This window comes from Acanthaster planci, unplaced genomic scaffold (genome assembly GCF_054643075.1).
Source record: "Acanthaster planci isolate LZ-2023a unplaced genomic scaffold, COTS_SCS Contig12, whole genome shotgun sequence".
Lineage (NCBI taxonomy): Eukaryota > Metazoa > Echinodermata > Asteroidea > Valvatida > Acanthasteridae > Acanthaster > Acanthaster planci.
Window position 1 is genome coordinate 1 of NW_028257636.1, and position 20,716 is coordinate 20,716.

Sequence of the window (20,716 nt, forward strand, 5' to 3'; positions counted from 1 at the left end):
GTGCACATACGTGAATTTCAAATTCTCAATCAGCTCTCTCCATCTTTCCGATCCTTCAAAGCCCTATGAGAATTGGCAAACAGGCTCTTCCACTCATATTTTCTTGCCATTTTTTCATTTTGCATGTTTTAATGACTGTTATGTGCATTCATTTCAGCTAGAGCGCAAGCCGCTGATGAGTGGTTGCTTACAGGATGACCAGCTTCTTGTCATTTCTCGATGATGGCAACTGTTGTTAAGGTGATTGTACTGTGATCTCTTACTGTAGCATTATGTCTATCTAAGGATCATGCTTGGTGAATACATTTATTTTGCCCAAATACCGGGTGACATGTATATGGGGAGCTATTAAAGTTAAAATGGTCCCCAAAATCCTCTGATTTTATTATGATTTCACATGCACCCTTGGAGGTTACGGTTATTACTGTTTATAATTTGGGAATGTTTTCTGCACAGACTGTGGTCTCCTGTATTAGCCTTTAGTTGGACCGAGAGAGAACACTATTTCCTTGGCTTCAGAGGCTCCTTTGTTACTAACTGTGCATCACTGGTTCATGAACGACTAGGACATGGTAGTAGCCCCATCGCTACCAACAAAATGAATACTCCCAACCAACACGGCTCTTTTCAACAAATTAAGTTGTGCTTCTACTCAAGGCAGATTGGAGAGATTGCTTGGCTGAAAAAACAGGTGAGATTGTTTAAATATAACCCCAGATCAACACTCCTTGTTTTGCAGTCTTGGTTGAAAACAAATCTTAAGAACTGAAAAAAGGTAGAGGGATGTACATGTAATATGTTAAATCATTACTTACAGGGTTGAGGAAAAGGACTTTTGGGGAAGTGTACATGTATTTAAGGTGTTTTGAATAATAAAATATACTAGCTAATCAAGCAACAATTGAAAAGAAATGGAAAAATGACAACTAAGAAGATAATAAGATTTATATGAGAAACTCCAGTGATGTGGGCTTGTATATTATTTGGCCCTGATCTTTGTTGATTTGACACTGCTTTCAATGATGTTTCAACTACTGTTGTAAAGTGCACCTATATATTTTGAAATTGTGGCCTCCACATGTGTGCAGTAATACAGATTGGAATTCAAACATGGTTTAGTTTCCCTAGTTTCAGTAGTTTGACAGAGAGACAAGAGCAAGCTAGTCCCTGGAGGCCGTTCTCTGGAGTGTAACAAATCAGAGATATCTTATCACTGGTGACACTACTCAACAGGTATGGAAACAGTCTACATCATATTCTGATATTAGTCCATGATTATGGTGATAATGAAATGCCTGGTTGTCCTGTAGATCTTGATCTTGGGTTTTGTCTTTAAGTTTTCAACTAATGAGAATCTCCGGCCTTTAAGGTTGGGTTGAATTAAACTACAAAAAATGGATGGAATTATTTGGTATGGTTGGACAATTTGTGCCAAAGTGAACACAAAACAAGACAGAAGCTGCATCTACAGGCTGCTTGTAGTGAATGAGGAGTGTACTGAAATGAAATGTCCTCATTCCTGGATCCAAATCACATACAAGGATGAGTGTACACATTCCACAAGGGTTGTTTAAAAAAATCTGGACTTGTTTTATTTTATCAGCCAACTTTTTACTCACTGAAGCCATCTTTCAGTTTCAAACACATGAAAGGTGCAATGCATCAGGTTGTTACAATATGGCATGCTAGCCCACAGTTGGTACAATTCGCTCTTTGTACGCTGGCGCCCCAGGCATGCAGAATCTCGACCTTGATCTTTACAAAATCGGTTCAGTGATTTCCATGTATGTTGCTTGGTCATTCTGTGCATGCTGTGTCGGATCTTATACCATACGATTGGACAATGTTTCAGAAGCTGATAGTGACATGATTGTACAACCTGCCAGATTAAGGCTCTCCATGCCTATGGCGGCAGCATGCAGAATAAGTAACGTGTGCGGCCAGAGTTTCTTTCATGATATCCTTAACACAGGCTGGCTTCTATCATACACACCAAGGATTCAACATTGGCTGGGAATTATGATGTAAGCCATCTTGACAATAATTCTATGGTGTTCCACATGCCTGGAAGAAGGTCATTTAGGGAAGCACTTATAACTTACTTTTCTCCATCTTTCTCATTCTCCACTGCCCTCTGAGAATCAGTTAATCCAAGCTAATGCACTCATGTTGTATTGTCATATCTTCCTTTTGCATGTATTTAATGACTGTTGTGTGTGTCCATCTCAGCCAGAGCACAAGCCGCTGTTCATGGTACATCCAAATTCTTGATGATGGGGCTCCTGTGCTCGTTGTTGAGGTGATCGGACTGTGATCTTTTGCTGCTGCCTGCTGAGTAAAAGGTACGTGGGTCCAATGTTGTTGGTTATTCCAAAGGTATAATTCACTGATTCAGTCCCCTGTGGACTCTTATATATTTCATATATGGACCCAAAACATAATGATGTCAAGCTATTATTTTTTACTTGGACAGTTATTGCTTCCCACCTCACTGCGTTTGGAAACTAAGCATGACGTCATTTTGTTACAGGTCTCTTCACTTTTCCAAAAGTTGACAGGGACGGAGGTCCTTCTCTATGGATTAATTTAATTTTTGCGTAAAGCTGGGTGACATACCTGTGTATGGGGAGCCATAATTTAATACCATTGATAAATTTTGGATGGCTGGTAAAACTGGAAATATCAGAGAGTGTTTGGCCCAACCGCCTTCGGTGTATGCAAAATTCTATTGAATCAGACAATTTTGGACTGTCTAAATTTTCTTCTTTCTGGGGCTGTTGAAAGAGCCCAAGAAAGTAGAAGGGGTGTCAGTTTAAAATGGCTGCTTCGAAGTTTTAGAATTATGACTTTTCAGGAGTTGTGTTTGCTGATCAACCAACAATTGAAGAGAGTTGAAACAAAAGTCAATACGAAAATGAGAGTTAAAGACTATAAAGACATCGCAGTGATGTCCACTTGTATGCTATTTGTTCCTGATCTTTGTTGACTTGACTCTGTGGTTTTATTAGCTGTAGCATTGATGAAGAGACAAGACCAAGTCCCTCGGAGACAGTTTTCTGGAGTTTAACACATCACTGGCAACTGGCATTACTGACGACACAACTCACTCGGTAAGCACTTTATATCATGTTCTGATTTGAGCCTAACAATAAAAGGCATGTTCCAGATTTTGAAACAATATTTGTACGTAATTTTGTATACATGTACAATTGTTCTGTAAAATCTGGAGCATGGCTTATTAGGCTCCACTCTGGAGGATGACGAGAGCATGCTGGATGAAACGTCAAGCACACACTCTACAGTTCTTATCAGAACCATACCTCTTCCAGGGGAGATCTATCCACATGATGTAACCACAAGCCCTGTTTTTAGTCTCCACCATGTAAAGCGTCAAGTCTTATTTAATGAAGGTGAATACTTAGGGCAGTTATGCTTCCTGGTTTCCCATTAGTAAGTTGGTCTTGTTAGTGGATGGTTTTGCAGCAAGTTTGGCTCTATATAAGGCCTAATCCAAACTAAGCTTTTGTCTGTGACTAGGGTTGGTGAAAATCAACTGATCTTGTTGTCATTTTGTTGAACGTATCCACTTAAGAATGTTTCATTCTGATATTCTTACATTTAAGAGAACTATACACAAATGAAGGAGAAAGCTTGGGTCAGTCATTATGTCTGCTAGTAATCTTCTCCCTCTTGTACATGTTAGTCAATCTGTTTTAGTAGTTAGTTTGGCCTGTGTATATGACGATAGTCTTCAAATGGTCGAAAGGTTTACCTTGGTTAATCGTGATGGGTACCATCTCTTCAATTATTCTTATTTATTTGACCATCACAAGAACAAACAAAGCAAAATTAAACAAAAATTATGTAAAAACAACAAAAGCACAAATACAAGTAAATATAAGCAGTATCAGGGACCAGGGATAAAAATCCGAAAAGTTAACGAGACAAATATCAGTTATGTGGGTCAGCAGGGACTGCAAAGGTAAAATAAACTACTATTCCCCCCTGTTTATGCTCATATCGTTAACAAGACAAATTATACAGAACAAAGGAAACAGTAGTCTCCACACAGGTGATCGAAATGACAGCCCAAAAAAGAGAAAAAAAAATCTTGGAGAATGTTTCATTTCCATATTTCCAAACGTAAGAAAATTATCCCGCAAAGTGAAGGCCATGCTATAAAAAGAATTTTTTTTACTCGTTCTTTGTAACCATGTGAATTTACTCATTTAAAAAGTATCCAGTTTTAATCAAGTCCTCTGTGTCCTCCTTTTTAGGTGATTTTAATGGCTTGTTGGTAATTTTGGTTTTTTTCATTTATTATTCATGTGATGCCCTTAATCGTAAATCATGTCATCCTAATTAAACATTTATCTGTGATTTGTTTACGCCTGTACTCAGTACCACAATTACGGCCAAGATTTGGACTCTAGCACTGTGCCTATCTGTTCTACGCGTTAGTCTTCTGCTGCTGGTTGAACAGTGATATGCTCCATGCTGTGACATGCTCAACCTCTCTCATCACTTTCTTATCTTGTCTGTTCTGGAATAGCATGAGCAAATTCTGGGTGCAACATCTGTTGTATAAGAGCACTGAGCCTTTTAGGGGCAATAAAAGTAACAACAGCATGATTTTGATTTCCTTAACATAACAGAACTGGTAATTTGCAACTGTTGCAGTGACCATTTGTCTTGTGGCGGCAGCAAAAGGTTTTGCTGAAAGGTTCCTACTTTGCATGGTTTTTCTGTACCATCTGGTGTACCTCAAGGAAGTGTCTGGAGCCCAATCCAGTTCTTATGTATACCAACGACTTTCCTTAACACATCGTGTCAGCTAGCACTTTATTTGGTAACAATGCTCTTGTGTATAGGCCAGTATAATATCAGTCTGATGACCTTCAAGATATTCATGGCTTCCAAAGATGTTTTCATGCTAATAAAATGCATCTCAATACATTACTAAGGAAACCAAAGTTTTGCTTATACTAGGATGGTCAAAGAAAATAGTGGACCTGAAATGTACCTTAGTAAACATGCAGTTTGAAGCTGATAATGAGTACAAAATTTCTCGGGAAAATCTCGTTATGTCACTACCAAATCAAACAGACTAAGTATGTCTTGCTTTCATCTTGCAAGTTTCTAGTGTTGACTATTCTGGAATACAAGTAGCCTATCTGGTACCTTCACAACAGAAACCTTATACATTGACAAATTAGAACAAAATTCAACGTTGAGCAACCAGGATAATTCTCTAGTGAAGAAGATTTAAAATGGATTACACAGATTGGTTGCATATGTACATTGAATTTGTCTTTATGTGAATCTAGAAGCATCCATGTTTTGCTTACTATTGTTGTTAGAGGTCTTCATAGAGCTTTTGACCGTGTAATAGTCGTAGTGAAAACGTGGTATATTGAAACGATCAGGCTGGACAAACCTTCACGAATTCAAAAACTTCATCATTTATCCAATTACATGCTCTTGAGATGACCTACATGTACCTGAACGTTTGAGAACTGAAGTGGTTTAAGTAACCCTTCAACACGGGATCAATTTACCAAGTGCCCACTTGAATTTGAAAGTATATGAAACTTGACAGAGTACTGATTGAATTTGCAGTGGAGTACCCTTGTAATAAGGTCGTTGGGACTGGCAAGTTGTGGAAGGGTCACTGTGTTGTTTGGTGCAAGGAAGTACAAAATGGGGGATTTGAATACCTAGGATTTGCCATGTGGGCCAGATGTGTCAATGGTTTTGCTTTTGTCGGTATTCCACTGTATTTTGTTATTTCATGGTGTCTTTCTTTTTGTCGGTGTCTACACAATAAATTTCTTTTCTTGGTTTGGGGGTACTTAATGTTTAATTGATTGATTTGTTTCTGTAATTAATTTTATTTTTGTTATTTTAATGTATTTGTATGTGGTATTTATCTTGTTTTGCCAACTGTATATATTTTTTCTGTTCGATTTATTTATTTGCCATTTCTTGAATCTTGTGCTGTTACTTTATTGTGTATGTGTGTGCACGTTTATGTAAAACCTGGAGCTTCAGAAATGAAGTCTTACGGGTGACAGTTATTGGATTAAGTGTGCCTCTCCGGGCATTTGTAAGTTTGTGTTTGTGATTTCAGTTTATTTTGTAATATGTGTTTTTGTTTAATGTTGCTGTGTTCTTTATCCTGGAAAATACCGAATAAATGAAATTGTTTCCCTCATTGTACACACGTTACTTGGTCTCGTTACGACGAAGAGTTTTTATCTCCGAGGTTAAGTAGGTTGACAAATGGTCCGAATGGGCGAGCTTGGGGTGACTCGACAAGGATGCAAATTTCACTATCCCCTGGAGAAAATTTCATTTCGATATTTGGAAACATTAAACAAAAAGGCTTCATATTGTTTGGGTTTTGCTTGCTACACACGTCAAATACACGCCACGTTGTCTCTATATCCGATATTAAATTGTCAAGAGATGGGCTGATCTTGGAGTCTTTGGAAAGGTTATATGTTTATCATCCAAAAAGAAAATTTTGCAACAGAACAGACATGGGGGTCAGACTTTTCCTTAGACATGCTCCCTATTTCGTTCGTTTTCGCTTTGTACACACGGTAGTCAGTCTGCGTCTGCCGCTACATGTCTCCATAGTCGAGTTTACAGTAAATATTCTGAAACGGTCAAAATGGGCTGGCCTTGATATCTTCGGAGACGGTAAATATTTCTCTATCTATTTAGATAATTTTCCTGTCCATATTTAAGCTGAAGCTTTGGAAATACCTGCGAAAGAAGGCTAGAGTTGTCCCACTGCATTTGTTCTCACCTTACCGAGACACTTCAGCGCACAGTGTGATCGCAATATTTTAGCCTAAAAAGTGTCAGAATGCTTGAAATGTGGTAAACATGATGACAAACAAAGGGCACATTTTCCTCTATCCATTGACATAAGTTTCATATTCATAATATGCTGTACAAGGCAGGAGTTCTTGTCTGAGCTAGTGCTTCCTGTGTTTTTGCGATTTTGTCCTTTGTTCACACATTACTGGTCTTCCCAGCAGCAAATCGAGCTTTGGCGTGGGGGGGGGGCAAACTGAATATATTTTCCGGCTTATTCAGCATGATTTTGGGGAAGAAGAACTTTCAGAAGCGTGACGGTCGTGACATCCTTGTTTTTATGTCGTGGTATTGTTTTCTTAGGGTATTGGTGCTGATATACCCATTACTCTCTTTCTCACACACCTAAAAAGTATTTTTAGTGAACAAAATTGTGGCAAGGGCATGCCCCCCACCCTTGCGTCCACTGGCTGGACCATTGCCTCTTCCTGAGCAGAGAATGGCTCAATTATCTGAAATAGTACATATAGTACATATTCCTCTGTCCATTAGTCGAAGTTTCAGATCCAAATTTGTTATTATTAGGGAAATACCCATCGAAGAAGGCAAGAGTTCATGTCTCACTGCTTGTTATTTCTGTGCAATTCTCCCTTTGTGCACACTCTACTGATCCTCTTCCTGTGCACATGGCTCAATATTTGTGCATTAGGGTCCTGATGCTTGCTACTTTTGTTCAATTTCCCTTTGCCACATTTTACTGGTCCTCCGTCTTCCCCAGTAAAGATGGCTCCCTATACCCGGGCATTACAGGTCTAAAAGTGGTTCAAATCTAACAGTCTCAGCGACATATGAAAGGGCACACTTTCCTTCATCAGATGACATAGGTTTTATGTTTCTAGTTATTGGGGAAATACACGAAAAAAGAAGGCAAGGGATCTGTAACTGCTTGCCAGATTCGTGACTTTTCCCCTTTCTCCACATTTTAGCATTCCTCTTCCCGCACAAAGATGGTTCTACGTATTCGAACATAACAGGTATAAAGATTGTCCAAATCTAGCAATCCTACCACTATCGGAAAGGGCGCATGTTCTAATAATTGATACGTTTCATATCCATCCTTGGTGTGTTTAGGGAAATATGGGAGAAACAGGACGAATTTTTCTCATCTTATTTGCTGCATTGAAATCCTTCTCAATTGCACATATTTAAAGCTCCTAACATCTAACTATTTCAAGATCTGAAATCGTAAGTAGTCCAAGTTTCAAATCTTGCAGTTATTTCTGAATTTGATGATTTAGGTATTCCGATATTTTGTCATTTTGCTATATGACCCTTTAATTCTGAAATTTCACCTATCTCATTTGCTGTACACCCATGTTTATTCCAGTCTGAATTCCAACATAACTAAAGGTGCATGGATCAAACTTTTTGAATAAATCAATTCCTCAATAGTCCAAGACTCAAGTTTAGATAGAGATAGTTAGAAATTTGGCTGTTTAGTTACACGGGTATTGAGTATTTTCTTAGCCCTTCTTTTAACTTTGGAAATTCGTACATATTTTAACCTACCGCATTCGCTGCATTCCGATGTATTTCCGTCTGAATATTTATAAGTAAAAAAAAAAATTATCAGCTCCAAAAATCTAACCTTTTCAAGGAATCACAACCTGAATAGTCCAAGACTCAAATAGTGCAGGTATTTACACATTTAGCTATTTATTTAGACAGATACTGAGTCTTTTGTTTCCTCAGCCTTAACTTTATAAATTCGTATATATTTCAGCCTGTTTCATTCCTTTCTTTCCGATTTTTTTTCCGTCTGAGTTCCAACCTAACTAAAGCTCCAAATCTAAATTTTTGAAGAAATCCATTCCTCAATATTCCAAGACTCAAACTGTGCTGATATTTAGAAATCTGGCTATTCAGTTAGACTTATATTTATTAAAATTTGTACATATTTGACCTTACCGCATTTTCTTTATTCTAATGTTTTCTCGTCTGAATTGCAACATATAACTTAAGCTCGAAAACTCTAGAAAATTCAAGAAATCATTTCCTGCATAGTGCGAGACTGAAATCGTGCAGGTATTTAGACATTTAGCTATTTACTATAGAGTCTTTTTGAAGCCCTACCTTCAACTTTGGGAATTTGCACATATTATTTTGACCCTACCACATTCGGTGCATTAAGAGGCTTTCCCCAATGAATTCCAACATAACTAAAGCTCCAAAATTCTAATTTTTTCAAGACAGAAATTTCGCAAATGTCCAAGACTAGAATCGTGCAGGATTTAGAAATTTGGCGATTTATTTAGACAGATATTGAGTCTTTTTGTAGTCCTACCCTTCATTTTAAACAGAAAATCGTACATATTTCATATGTACGATTTCATATCTCAATTGCTGCATAGCAACATTTCCTAGAATTCCAACATAATTGCAGCTCCCAAAATATCTAAAACTTAAATCGTACAAGTATTTTGAAATAAGGTGATTTAGTTGGACAGATATGGAGTCTTTTTATAGACCTACCCTTAACTTTAAAAAATCGTACACTCTTAAAAAAATTGGTCAATAATTTACCAATATTTCACCCAACGTTGGTCAAAATACCAACTGCAAACATTATTGGGCTAAGTTTACCAACCCAAGATGAGTAATGGTTATTACACATTAAATGAGGAAAACAATTTTACCAATGGTTGGTAATTTGTTTTCTACCTAAAATTGGTTAATTTTATTTATGTTTTTGTTGGTAAAATTTATTTATGTAATAATTGGTCAAACCCGTTTTACCTAATATTTGGTCAAATTTCATGTACCCAAATATTGGTCAAATTTTTGCTTCCCATTTATTGGTCGCTATCACGTTGTCCAATAATTGGTCAATTTCGTTTACCCAATTAGTTGTCAAAATGTTTTGCTCTGTTATTGTTGAAATTGAACGTACCCAATTAATGATCAATTGTATTTGCCCAACTGCAGGGGAAATCTTTAAAATTACTTTCTTATTGGTAGAAGCATTGTAATTGCAATTGATTGCATAAAAGCTGTTCAATTTCCAACAATGCATGGTTGTTTCATCACATCACCATTTTCTGGCAAATTGTCTGATACAAAGAAAAACAGAATGCATGGAGACTAAATCTTACACATTACTGTAACAAGCATTTATTGTTAAACAATAAAAAACAATTTATTGTAAACAAGGTCTTAACTTGAACTTTTACAATAAAACATTACATAACGTCTTTAACTTGAGTTTTAGCAAATCACAACCCAATATAAGTCCTTTACTACATGGCACAAAAATGATGTTGCCCTGGTTTTTGCCCATCTTAGTGGAAAGAAATATGAAGTCTTCAATATAAATATCAAAGTTAATGGTCATGGGCTTAATTCCCGCTACGGCTGATTTGATTTGCTCTTATTTCTTGAGAAATGGTCCGTTGATATTTTGTGCACGCAAGAAATAACCAATCAAAAAGTGTCAGAAGACACATCAGATGAGATTCATTTATGTAAACATGTACATGTACTTGGTTATAAACTACTGCTATGTATCTGGCTTTAACACTTGGCTTCTCTGCAGGACCCATTAATAATTGTTTTGACAGTCAGGAATAATAACACAAATTGTGAAACAGGTTTGATGCTATAAATGAAGAAACAATTAAATTACTGTGATTATGAGAAGAGATTAGTAAATTTTGAACAATAAAACTTGTTTTTCAAATCACGACTAAACAAGGCTTTTTTTGTTGTCTTTGTTCAAAGAACAAAAATATACAGAAAATTTGTAGCTTAAACACACAGTTCCCTCAATAAACTTTAACATAATTACATATTTTTTTACTATTGGAAATATTGGTACAGGCAAATTGTGAAATGAGGATATAGTGTAATCATTGAGAAAAAGTATCAATTTTGGTATGTGTAGCTCATAAAATCAACAACAAATCATTTTAATTACGACAACAGATCAATATTCTTTTGAAAAAACACATTTGTCAAAATCACTACTACAGGGTTTCTTCTGTCGTCCAAGCAGAGAAGAGAATAACTTGCTGTCAAGATAACAAACTGCCAAAAATTAAAATGTTGCTTGTAGTCCTTTTATGTGTCTGCACGAAAAACCACTGATGACCACAAAAATCAAGGTAAATAAGAAACTAATGGCATTGAACTAGTGATATAAAAGCTGTAATGCAGTATCAAAAACACTGGAGGACGTTTCATAAACTGTAGTTTTGAAAAAACCCTGGACTTGCGAAACCCAGAGAAGAGCTCTTTTTAAGCCTGTGTTGACAGTTGTCGCCTCAGAAATGCCCTCATGTCTCTTACAATGGGGCGAGCTAGACCAGGCAACTCATAGACCACACACTGCAGGAAATCCCAAACATTTTGCACCTGTGGCTGATAGGTAACATTGAAGACATAGTGAGATTTGAAGGCCAGGTCCACTGTCTTGAGGAGTGATGGCATCTCGATGGCCTTACGTTCAATGATTAAGAACGACTGGGTTGGAAGTAGTCGGTTGGTGGTCACCAGTGCCAAGATGTATGGCTGTGGTCTCTAAGATGATTTGATGGAATTTAAATATTCCGCCACGTTGGTTACTGCCTGTAAAAACAAATAATTTCAAAACTCACTAATGGAGTAAGCAGGCGCAGGAGACCAGAAAGATGAAAGAAGAAAAGCATCCCCAAAGCAAACAGTAGTGGAAGAAGATAAAAGGGAAAACACATTAATTAAGACCAAGTCTAAAGATCTGAGTTATCGCACAAACAAGTTGGTATAGCTGCAACAATTGTATAAAAGAATGAGAAAATATAATTGCCTTAATTGTTTATTGATGCAGGGATGAGCCTCAAAATGGGCTACTTTGGGTCAAACAGGTTCTCAAAATCTATGAATACATTTGTTTGTTCTGGAAACAATCTCGAATAAGGCAAATGTCGTTTTAATTATGCAATCTCTGCTCAAATTATGTTAAAAGCACTGCCTCCAAAAGGTTATCAGGGATAGGTGGTTGTCTACTGCATAAGCACAAGGACAGCCCAAATTTCCTGACTTCTGAAATTTCAGTTACAAAAGCTGTGTTTGCATATTTGATGCTCCATGTCAAGGGAGGACTTTCCTCTGCCATTGATGACATAAATGATAAAGCACCAAATGTATTGCACTATGTATCATGGGTAAATTTTAAGAGAAGCATCTGTGACCAGCTCAGAATGCTACAACAAAATGTGATAATTCATTTCCACTAGAGTGACCACTGCAAGGTCACACTTCTTAATAATGCTGGTTTCATTAAGGTATTGTTTTTTTTAAAAAAATAACTTCAAGCTTAAACGCATGTCAAGCTTGCTTTAAGATAAATGTGTATCTCTGCTGCATATACCCCTTAGCCTTTGGCCACTTAGTAACTGACATGTAACATTTAACAAATGAGTTAATTTTAAACAACTAATATTGTAATGTTGTAATGGACTAATAATGCACTCTTACCGGTTGTAAGTCGATGAAAGACTCCATGTTTATGGCAAAGCGTCCTCCCCTCCGTCCACCCCTTGCTCTTCCACCAAGAAGAAATGCCAGCAGGTACAATGCTAAGTGGCTCTTTTCCTCTGAAAGAGAAAGAACAAAACCAAAATAGGACTGGAAAAGCAATTGTCTGGGGGGGGTGTGAGTGTACCAGAAGGAATGAAGGTTGAAGCAAGTTAAATTCTGGTATGAATCACAGTTTACACAATCAAACTTCATTTTCAGGATCAAGGGTCATATTAGCAATCAGTTTCATGCCATGTTCAAAATTGAAGCTCACCAGCTGAGAGTATGCTGCTGTCAAGGTGAGGCATACCAATTAGCTCCTTCCAAGCTGAATTCATCACAGATGCATATAGAATGATATGGTCACTCAGTTGACCCCATTTCTCCAACAGCTTGTCAGCAGCATCACTATAACAGCCCAGATCAAAATCCTGCAGAATCTTGACACAATGTACAAACAATGCTTACATTAATCAATCAAAAACTTGTTTGTGTTTTTAATGTCCTCAAAGGTAATAAAGGAGAACATATCAATACAAAGTGCTGTCCAAATTCAGTTGGGTTCTTTGAAAACACTTTTAAGCATGTAGCCAAGATATTGAGGACACATTACAAACAGAATAATGTGCATGATGTCAAACGCACATGGCTCGTGTAAAAGTGGAAGTGTAGAGGGAACAATGAGAGACAATTATCCCCTTGCAAAATGCATGCAAGTGGGACAACCAACTTTTTCTTACCCACTCTCCCACAATCCATGTTTTATTAGAAGAGTAATCTTACCATGGCTGCATCTAAAATCCTTGGGTACTGCTGAAGAATCTCGGCTAAAGGTACCTTCTTCTGATGGATTAGCTGTTGTCGATGACCAGCGGTTTTAGCCATGTAGTCCCTGACTTTATGTTCTGGTTCACTGTTTTCTTGCAGCCAGGATGTCATCCCTGCAATGTCCTCTTCCTCATCTTGAGACCTTTCCGGAGAATCTTTGGAAAGTTAGGGTAAAGAAATAACAAATCAATTTCAACATGATCTTTTGCTTTTAACACAAATACAGCAGTCCGTTGCCTCTACTAATTGGCACATTAGATAGAATTATGATGTGAACAAGGTTTGGAATCGTAACAGCCAAATTTGACTGTACTCCAGCTGAATTGAATCCAGGCCTTCTCTACGTTTTAGTTCAGTCTTACCTGCATAGACTGAGGAATCTACTTTTGGTTAAAAAGTCTTTTGTGTATAATTCTTCTAAGCTCCAGATTAAAAGAACACACCTTTGTCAGAAGACAATGATTCAGCAGATGGTGAGGTCTCTACTTTCAGCATAGTCTTGCGAACGTAGCGTAGTCTCTCTTCCAGATATCCAGTGGCTGGACGCTTAGCTGCTCCTTTTGTGTACCATGCATCCTTTCCAGAGATATAATTGGACTAACATGAAATCACTGCACTTATGCTGGAAATATTTTCAAAGACAAGGCAAATTTACTTTGCATTTGCAACAATTTCACAATGACAGGCAAAAATTGGAGTATATAATTTTACTCACATATCCGGTGCCTTCTGGGTCTTTTAAGAAGGGAAAGTCACGAATGATGCTCTCTGCCAAAGCCTGCTTCTCATAAGCACATGGTCTATGAGGAAAAAGGTTACACACTGTAGTAGGTAATGTTTTATTTCAAGTTTTTTTTAACTCAATTTGTCAGGATGGCAATATGGACTGCCTTCAATCCTCAATTTTCTGCTTAAATAAACTAAAACTTGAGTTGGAAATCACATGAAACATGTTTATTTTACATGTACAGTTTAGTTTACATGTACTTACTTTAAACCATAGTTGTCTATCAGATGCCCAACAAGTAGAGCAGTCATTTTGCACCTGTATGTCTTGGTCAAACACTTGTTTTTCTCAAGATGGGTAATTATGTCACGACCTGCAACTGTTGTCTGCAGAATTGCTCTGGCATCCTGTGGGGCAGGGTCATGCAGTTAATAATATACAAGTTATTTTCATGTAATCTAAAGCAGCATTCAACTTAGGTGACAACAAATCTTGTCAAGTATTAATCATTACGCAGTCAGATCCCTGTGATCATATTCAGTAAATTAAACAAATGGATGAGGGAATTCATTAGCAATGATGCAATTTATTGAGTGACACGTAAACTTGTGTTGAGCAAATCAGTAATAACTTTTAACAACTGCACTTACATTCCATCAGGAGAGTGACATTATGTTATAAACAATTTAACTCATAATGCATTTTGTTGAATTCTAAAAGACGAGTTTATCTTGCGAACAAAAGTCAACCTTCGACAAAGAGCTCGCATTCAAAACAACGCTCATCAGTTAACCTACATGCACATGTAAGCTCACTTACAATTGCCTGTACTCTACATTTCTTTTTCGGTGGTTGTGGTGTGCAAACTGAAGACATGGATGACACAGAGCCAGTGTCTGGCCTGGAGCAAGGCATAACAATGCTTGTGCTTCTCGATGTACATGTAGAAGTGTTGCAAACTTCATCTATGTCTAAAGTTGAGAATGAATCAGCATGCCGCAACGTTGGTTCTTGCTTATCTTGCTGAAACTGAAAACATCAAAATTTGGAGAAAAACAAATTATTATAAATGTATATGTCAACAAAACATGGATATTTCTGTCAACAAATTATCTTAAATTTTATATGGTGGGGTGTGATCTGAAGATACACAAATTATTTGCATACATATTGCATCTGCAAGCTGTGCAAATACAAAAATACTAATAATTTTATCACTTGAAAGCTAGGAACTTTTGATAATTGTCACAATTTAAAGAAAAGAAGAAAATGCTTTCAGGAATCAAGTTAGAGTTTTGAGGATCTAAATTTCTGTGACTGTCAGCTAATTTTATAGAGCAGCACACACATATATAGGTACACATATATCTGTGATTTTTTTTTATCTACATGTAGACAGATGCAGATGAAATCTAAATTCAAACATGAATAGTTGGGCTTAAAGCAATAACAGTGATGTCTCACCTAAACTGCTTCATGACTGTGACAATGATGGTGATGATCATGATGTGAGATTTAAACTAAGTTAAATCTCACTGCAATATATATTGAAGAATCATCTTTACTGTGACACTGAGTAATATGATGAGGACGATAGTCAAGCAACTCTGTTGGTCGTTTTACACATATGTTGTTGCTTAACTCCTGTACAGTGTATGCATGGTAATGTCTGCTAAAACCAGTAACCTTCCATGGTTTTAACACAAGATACAGATGTTCCCTGTAAACGATGATTTGTTGAATCTGACTGAATATGGGTCCTTCTTCTGTCCAGTTTGTCACAACCATGCTATTTGGTTTCATTTGATAACCCTCTACCTCTGCCTTGCTTGCAACTGCAATGAGAGAATCTTCTGAGCAATGTAGGGAAGCACAAATTGAAGAACTCACATCATCATCCAGAGATGAAACTGGCACAGGGATCTGGTACTGAATTTCAACACTGCTTTGAAGATCTTCCTTTGGAAGAAATCTTCCACAAGTACTCTGAGCTTGTTGGTGTTTGGTTGCAACGGTCTTAGCGATGTTTTTGAAGTTGTTACATGCATTTGCCCACTTCTTAAACTGGCGGTGCTTGGCTTCAAAACGCATACTTGAGTACTGAACTAATGGCCCCAAGTATCTGATTGCCCTTGGATAGTGCAGCATAAAATGCTGCTTTGGAGTAAGATTGCGCTGATGCACTTGTCTGAACAATTCATGATGGTCATGTATCAAATGTTTTAGGAAATATGTGGCAGATCTTGAGATGCTTCTAGCCATGACGATTTTATAAATATCTAGTAATAGCAGGTACACTTCCCATACATCATCATTTTCTTGAACTTTGTCTCCAATGATAAGTGGCAAATACATAGCCAAGCATGCCATCTGGGAGGCTTTCTGGCCACTTGGTCCTCCTGGGTTGCTCAAAGCTGACAAACTGATAGGACTGGGCTTATTTTTCTTGTCACAAAAACCATAACTGAAAGAATTTATTCTGTTATTCAACTCATCTAGAGTAAAGCAACCTTGTGATATCAACGATTTTACAGTTAGCTTTATCTCAAGAGGAAAAACACCTTCCAAAAGGTCGTGCATTACATCTGGTGCTAAGTTTTCCGTGACATGATACCCAATGAGTTCATTGAGGACAGGAACTCGCTTTATGCCAGTAGCGCTGGGATCTTCTTTAGAAGCGTCATCTTCATAATTCTCTTGACTTCTGAGAAGGTGGGCATCTTCCACTTGTTGTCGAGCAATCACTTCTTTGGATGCCTTGCAAAAGCGGCAAGGGTAGTTTGCTGAAAAGCTGCAAACATAACCAAGAACCTCGTGCAGCCCTAAATTGTCACCAACAACCTGAAACAAAAGTGGTTTCACTCTCACAGATGATGATCCACATGAAATCTCAATGGCACGGTTATGCAAGCAATTAAGATCTTTTACAATTTGGGAAAGAACCACATCGATACCGTACTTCGAAGTAACTGTTGTTTTCGCACAAGCTACCAGCAAAATATTGTGAAGTGATGCTTGAGCCTTCGACGGAAGGCTAAGGACATTACTGTAAAAGCCACTTAGCTTATGGACTCCTCTTCGAGATCCAAGGGGATTTGCTGTTTCATAAGAGTCATTGTAGAGAATAACAGGCAGAGTAATACAGTTGGGGTCTATATTGTCTTTTTCCTGGAACAGGAGACCATCACGATATGATTCTAAGATGTCAACATCCTCTGATTTTCCTTCTTCCATAATTGCACGCATAATACCTTCTTGCTCCAGAAATCTCTTCAGGGACTCTTCAATGGGAATATACTGATAGGTGTCTCTTTTTTGAACTTGCATCACATGTCCAGTTTTTTTGTTTATCTTCGTTGAGAATGATGTGCCAACAGTTTTTTCCACAGGACTAAGTAAGTCACAATTTTCTTTCAAAGTTGCAATTCGCTGATGTTGAGTCTGCAAATGTCTGAAACAGTTCCTCAGAGTCTCTACAATTTGTTCCATGTCATCTAAGGCTCCATCAGGGCTGTTCACCAATCTCAATTTTGTGGTTGTTACTGCCTTTTCCAAAGCCTTGGTAACAATTTGAAACAACTCTTCAACCTCTCTAACCACATTCTGAACAAATGATGATGGAACTGTAGCACTCATCATTTTGAAAATGAATGTTTCGATATGTGCTGTGATATCAAGAAGAGGTTCATCATCTTCCATGGGTTCAAAATGACAGTCTTCTTGGCACTCATCACTGTCCGTTTCACTTGCTGAAGTTGCAAGATTCGCTGAATTTTCAGAATTTGTGCATGGGCAGTTTGTTTTAATGTGCTTAGCAAGTAGGTGTCTCTTGTATGATGATATATAGGAAAATGTCTCGGAACATCCATCTTGAATGCATACAATTTTGGCTTTGGATGATGATGACAAATGATGCACATATTTCAGGTGCTTGAATAAATGTTTGATTCCACCATCAACAATGGCTAAGCACTTAAAGCATGTGTAGTTCATGGCTGATGCAGAGGGTTTTGTGCCAATATGTCAACAGTTCAAACTTACTTCTCTTCTCCAGCCATTAAGGAACTTCATGCGAACACCTATCTGAGGAATTAGTTCTGTAACTGTCTGCTCATCCAAAAGGGGTAGCACTTCCAGATCAATTTTGTGTTCTGCATTCAAAGGAATAAAATTCAACAGAAATTAAAGGGCATAAAACAAATACCAACAACTGAAAGGTAGTGGATAACTGTCCATGATAACACTAAAAGATGATTGTAAAGAACCCCAACAAAAACCCTGAAAAATTGAAGACCATGAAGAACATCTTGTTAAATAAAAGACTTGGATTCACCTCGTTTTTGTGCTTACCTCTTTATTAATAATTGTGGCAAAGGCTATATACGACGTACATTGCATGCAGGTACATGTATATGAATATGTACATGCTACTGCTATAAGCCTTTACAAGGTTCATTTCTGTTTCTTATTGATGTAAATTTACCTTTTTTTATTTTGTTAAAAAATAGACATACTTACACTAGTGGTGGCATTCATTATGTCTTATGTATAAGATTTAACAAAATTATACAGGTCACCATTATTAAACATCTTTTCTCTTGAAACTTTCAAATGATATGTTTTGCAGTGCAATGCACCTGGCTAAGGCAATACCACTCATTCTCCTTTTCTTTCCAATTTTTGGAATTAAACCATCCCAGCACTCAAATTTGCCTATCTTGCTTATAAACACTATCTTAATAGTGGTATTTTTTAACCATTTACAGGCTAACAAATTCGAACAATTTTTGAAGGATGTACATGTATCTTGCTTCTATTACATTTATTCCCAGCCAACTCGGTCCCAAACCAGCTTGGTTCCCAGTCCACATGGACCCAAATTACGTAGGTCCCATGCTTTTTTCAGTCCCAATGCAACTTCCCCTATCAACATGGTCAAATCGGTCCCAGGTCAACTTGGTCCCAAGTCAACTTCCCATCAACAAATCATAGACTGGCCTATCATGGGAAAAGCGAAGCCAATTACGCACGATATACAACTTTGAGTGAGCAGCTAGTCCCCTGTAAACCATGCCTATGTCATGACTGTTAGGGGCCTACTTTCCGGCATACTTTTTCGCATGGGGGTAATTGGATTATTCCCATGGCTTATCTTCTAAATAAAAACACGTTCACGGGGACTGAGTTGACTCGAGACCAAAGCTGTGGCCGTGGAAGGTTTATATACACGTACACACATGAAGGCCTACGCACACGTACACGTATATAGTCCACACATACATGACCCAAGCATTCTCAGTGGGACACATTCAAACTCAAGTTTAGTGTGTTGTGTCCCACGCATTGTGTGTTAATTTGAAAACTTGCAGCTTACCTTCAAACAACCCAAGCAGCTGCTCAACTCCCCACTTCCTCAGAAAACCATGTATGCTTGAATAATCAGGGATAGGACTGCCCCCTTCTGCCAAATCTTCAAGCAACTCCATCTCTTGTCACCAGTCGCTGTTGACTCGACGTATACAATGTACATGCGCGTGAAAATACGTATGACTGCGGCGGCGCGGCGTCGTGTGCACATCGCATGCCGCGCTCCGAGTCCAATTACACACGTGCTTTTTTCCTATCTTCTGGGAAAACGCAAAACTACGCGCTGCTTGTTGATTGAAATAATGCCAACTATTTTGAAAACACTCGCATTGTTACTAATTTATTTGGTAATGTCAACAAATCTTTTGTAATTTACAAACTTCTTTGATAAATAATGCCCATTTGATGATGATTTTCGCCCATTTTGTTGAGAGATGAAACGTTCACACATCTTGGCTAAATAGGCCTATGTCAAAGTTCGTCTGTGCTTCATTTTCAAGTGTGTGCTCAAGCAATCATTATTTCACGTACCTAACAATCAGTTTTATTGCTGGAACATGATATCAGAGAAGCCAGCGTGTATAGGCCGAAGTTGTTTCGAGGATAATAATTTCTATTAGTCTCACTCTAGAAATTCGCGTGGACGGTTACAGTCAAAGCCGATTTAGTTTCAACAACATGATTTGACTCAAGGCACCAACCAGTAAAGAAACGATTGAGCGTAGAAACAGTCGGCAAACCCAAAATATTGTGCACTCACACAAATTCTAATGACATTACCTAATCTTAGAGCAAAATTTGTCCAACGTAGTGACTACACGTTGGAATCCCATGCGATAAGGTATTTCTTACCAATCATTTAGGTCAACGCTGACAACCCAACATCTGGAACAAATGTCAGGAAAAATTGACCAACGTTTGCTAGAAACCTATACCAATTATTAGTATGTGCTGTAAACCCCAACATTTTTTACCCAACGTTTTTACAGTGTACATATTTCTCCCTTTCTCATTTGCTGCAATACGCTGTATTCCTCTATGAATTCCAACATAACTGAAGCTCCACAAATCTAAAGTTTTCAAGAAATCAGTCCTCAGTATTCCAAGACACAAATTGCGGGGGTATTAGGACATTTCGCGATTTAGTTATACAGATATGGAGTCCTTTTATAGCCCTAGCTTGAAAAAAAAGTTGTACATATTTCCCCCCGGCCCATTTACTGCATTTTGATATATTCCCCCTAAGAATTTCAACATAACTAAAGCTCAACAAATCTAAATTTTTCCAAGAAATCAATTCGTCAATAGTTCAAGACTCAAATCGTGCAGGTATTTAGAAATTTTGCGATTGAGTTAGAAATATACGGTGTCTTTTTGATGCCCTACCCTTAACTTAAACATTATGGGGTCCGAAAT

At 37.7% G+C, this 20,716-nt stretch overlaps 1 protein-coding gene and 1 long non-coding RNA gene across 6 annotated transcripts; one reads left to right on the top strand and one right to left on the bottom strand.

The window, feature by feature from the left end:
- The first annotated feature begins 121 nt into the window (after positions 1 to 121).
- On the top strand, positions 122 to 6,228 carry LOC147795503 (uncharacterized). Of its 4 annotated transcripts, none has more exons than XR_015423805.1 (6): positions 122 to 240; positions 457 to 691; positions 1,120 to 1,233; positions 2,230 to 2,342; positions 3,009 to 3,110; positions 4,402 to 6,228. It is a non-coding gene; the product is annotated as an uncharacterized LOC147795503 (long non-coding RNA). The 4 variants fall into 4 exon arrangements; XR_015423804.1 differs by having other exon boundaries at positions 1,129 to 1,233; XR_015423806.1 differs by having other exon boundaries at positions 1,135 to 1,233.
- A 5,057-nt stretch (positions 6,229 to 11,285) lies between these two features.
- Positions 11,286 to 19,819, bottom strand: LOC147795504 (uncharacterized). 2 transcript variants are annotated; one of them, XM_087131756.1, is made up of 10 exons: positions 19,308 to 19,819; positions 17,975 to 18,084; positions 14,753 to 14,962; positions 14,198 to 14,340; positions 13,922 to 14,006; positions 13,650 to 13,782; positions 13,162 to 13,361; positions 12,653 to 12,818; positions 12,337 to 12,455; positions 11,286 to 11,448 (listed from the first exon to the last, which is right to left on the bottom strand). In XM_087131756.1, the coding sequence occupies exons 1-10, from the start codon at positions 19,417 to 19,419 to the stop codon at positions 11,401 to 11,403; spliced, it is 1,326 nt and encodes a 441-aa protein (XP_086987882.1). In that variant the 5' UTR covers positions 19,420 to 19,819; the 3' UTR covers positions 11,286 to 11,400. The 2 variants fall into 2 exon arrangements, with proteins under 2 accessions (XP_086987882.1, XP_086987881.1); XM_087131755.1 differs by lacking the exons at positions 11,286 to 11,448; positions 12,337 to 12,455; positions 12,653 to 12,818; ... (3 more) ...; positions 14,198 to 14,340; positions 14,753 to 14,962 and adding an exon at positions 14,971 to 16,774.
- Between the last annotated feature and the right edge of the window lie 897 nt (positions 19,820 to 20,716).